Source organism: Crocodylus porosus, unplaced genomic scaffold (assembly GCF_001723895.1).
Source record: "Crocodylus porosus isolate Cpor-Errol unplaced genomic scaffold, CroPor_comp1, whole genome shotgun sequence".
NCBI classification, from domain to species: domain Eukaryota; kingdom Metazoa; phylum Chordata; order Crocodylia; family Crocodylidae; genus Crocodylus; species Crocodylus porosus.
This window is the reverse complement of record NW_017728943.1, coordinates 69,975,352-69,978,340: the sequence shown is the minus strand read 5'-3', so window position 1 is coordinate 69,978,340 and position 2,989 is coordinate 69,975,352. Positions and strand designations below refer to the sequence as shown.

At 41.4% G+C, this 2,989-nt stretch overlaps 1 protein-coding gene across 1 annotated transcript in view; it reads right to left on the bottom strand.

Moving 5' to 3' along the window:
* Positions 1–313: 313 nt before the first annotated feature.
* DEGS1 (delta 4-desaturase, sphingolipid 1) overlaps positions 314–2,989 on the bottom strand; it is a 4,970-nt gene continuing 2,294 nt past the window's right edge. The window contains exon 3 of the mRNA XM_019549533.1: positions 314–959. Coding sequence (XP_019405078.1) covers positions 813–959 — 147 coding nt within the window. The 3' untranslated portion in view covers positions 314–812. The remainder of the gene's footprint in view (positions 960–2,989) is intronic.

The window sequence follows — 2,989 nt, the reverse complement described above, 5'->3', positions numbered from 1 at the left end:
CCCAAGAAAACTAACTATCCAGATCAGTGGTGCTAGTAGCTACCCAAGATAACAAGTATTCTACTAGTATTTTAAAATCTCCACTCTGCTTAAGCTGTGATTTCAGTTACTCAGAAGTGCAGCAAAATATTCTTTTGCTTACAGTACTTTAGTGCAAGCAGCTAACTGTGTGGCAGAACATAACTAGGTGTGTGTGTCAGCTTGGCTATTAATTTAGACAAAAGCAAAATCTCACTAGTTAATTCTATTTTAGATTAATGGCCTGAAGTATAACAATAATATTAAGTTCCACAATTAAAATAAAGTGTTGTTAGTTTTAAAATCAGCATGATTTACTATCAAATATAAGCTTGCAACATGACAAAGCAACTAAGCTGTGAACATGAGTACACTCTCTCAATGACCATGCTAAAGCCATAAGTGCATCTTGAGAATCTCAGGAAGGAAGAGTAAATTCACAAAAGACAGAAAGTTGTTTTTTTAGTACAAGATCTGCTAACACCTGCCAAAAAAGAAAATTCTGTAACAATGGTAAGTCTTATACACTTAACACTGAACAAAATAGTTAAACAAGATGTAGATTATACAAATGAAGCTGAAGACTTCTAGAAGTAAGTGTTACAGCTGGTGCCAGTCTACTCTAATTTGTCATAGAGGTCTTTGTTTTAGGATATACTGATGTACTCTTGTAGATTGTTGTATACTGAATAATTCAAACTAATTCAAATATGCATCTTTAGCAGGAGATGCCTTGTACCACCTACTTCAGAGCAACATTCTTGACATATCCAGAGTTTTTGGTCACCAGAAGTTCACTCTTGTTTCACATCACCCTTTAAGTGCCTTTTCATACGCGAGTACGGACTGATTGTATCATCCATCACAAAATCATAGAGCACTTTTATCCAAGAATTATATTGTGGCAGGTTGTCATAGTATTCAGCTGCTATTTGCTTCACCTAAGGCAAAAATAAAGAGAAACAAATGTAAATAAATAGGAAGTTTCCCCAAGACACATCTGCTAGTGCTTTTTGAAGCCAACCTGGATCCCCTTTCAGCAATCCAGAGTAAGAGATTCACTTTAAACTGACTGGAGAAAGTATTACCCCTAATTCTATACACTTCAAGCCTTGAAGAGCATTAGGAATTAACAACATACGCACTTTAATTATGTGATGTGCACCCCCCCCCCCCCACACACACACACCACTCCAAACACAAGCAAGTGATGAGAAACATTCAGATTTTGCTAGTTCCCCAAATTTAAGCAAAGGCAATTTGTGGCGAGCAAGAATTTCACTGGACAGATTCAGGCTTCCATGCATACTTTGAGAAAGTGCCATTTAGGGGAACATAAATCAAACATGTTAACTTTAACATCCCTCCCAAGATCTGACAATTCTGTTGAGTTTTGTATGCCTGTTAATTGCTCTGCTATTCAACTAGGACATCATCCAGGTCCCAGTCCAAATAGCAAAGGTAGTTTTGCAATGCAATTTGAAGCATTTTTCCAAGGGGAAAGGTGGTCTTGCACCAGAAAGCCCCTTCTGCACTAAGCCAGCTATACTTCTGGTTCAGGAGACAATGGAAGTAGAGCAGGCATAGTGCATTTCACTGCCCACAGTACTGATCTGTGGAAGTACAGACATACCTTTGGAGCCCTAAACTAGGGATGGTTAAAACTAGACTCACTGAAGACAGACTAAAGTGTAGCAATCCATTAGGAATATGTATCAGTGCATCCTTCTGGAGTCTTTAAAGATGTTATCTTATTTCAGAAGCTAAAGAAATAGGAATTTCCCTTATGCACACTTAAGGAGGCTATTAAGAATCTCATGGGATCCTGTTATTGTGCAGGTTTTTTTTCCATTTGCTGTTTTTCCTAACCTAAATGGGCTTAAGTTAAGAGTTACTCCAGTTAGTTAAGTAACATGGTCAAAAGCCCATTTATGGTAATAGTCTAAGAAATCTGCAAGGATATATTGTAGAACTGATCGCCACATTCTAGGCTTGTGAAACACCCACACTTCCACTTCAGGAAAAGGCGCTTTGACATAAAGATCTGTAAACCCTGCAAGTAATGCAACCGTCCATTACTTTCCACCGATGAAGCTGCAGCACATGCATTACGTCTTAAGCTTTCAGATGCAGCTCTATATAAATAGCACATCTCATGTGGCAGCATAGATAGCTAAACTAGCCATCATATTGATCATATTAAAAAGCTTTAGAGCAGGGGTTGGCAGCCCCTGGGCACATGTGCCAGAGCATGGCACACAAGGCTATTCCACTCAGCACACCACAGCTCGCTCCCAGCTCTGAGCAGCTGCTGCCAGCCATGAAACTGGGCTGCTTACAGTGGGGAGGCTACAAGCAGCTTGGCTTCATGGCTGACTGCACTGGGCTCAAGCCACAGCCAGGCTCTGTGGTGGCCGCAACTGGACATGTGCCTCAGGGCACAGGACAGAAATGAAGCTGGGTCAGCTCAGCACACCCCCTCCAGGCATATATGCAGCCACCATCAACAAGGGGCCAGTCCCTTGTTAACACCCCCCACCCAAGGTCCATCTCTGGCATGCCAAATTGAGGCATGGGTCAGAGTTGGGGTGTTTTTGGCATTCTGGCCAAAAATGCTGCCAACCCCTGCTGTAGAGTTCCCTTGCAGGATGATTTAATCAAGAACTTGGAAACTCCCCACCTCACTGAGGAATAGACATGTTTAGTTGTGGCTTGTTAATAGGAAGCAACTAAATAGCCAATAAGCATCTCTAGTCTGAAGGGGCAGATGAAAGCTTCATATGGCAATTTTCATCCCAAGAAAGCTGGGTTGGCTCTGCTGGAAAACCTGCAGCTTACCTGCACTACAGAAAGGATAAGCATCAGCAGTGAAGTCGCACAGAAGTCTGTGGTAGCAAGAAGGTTGCCAAACCCTGTTCTGGAGAGTACTATACTGATCTTTATTGAAGAATCTGCAACCTACAGCATCTTA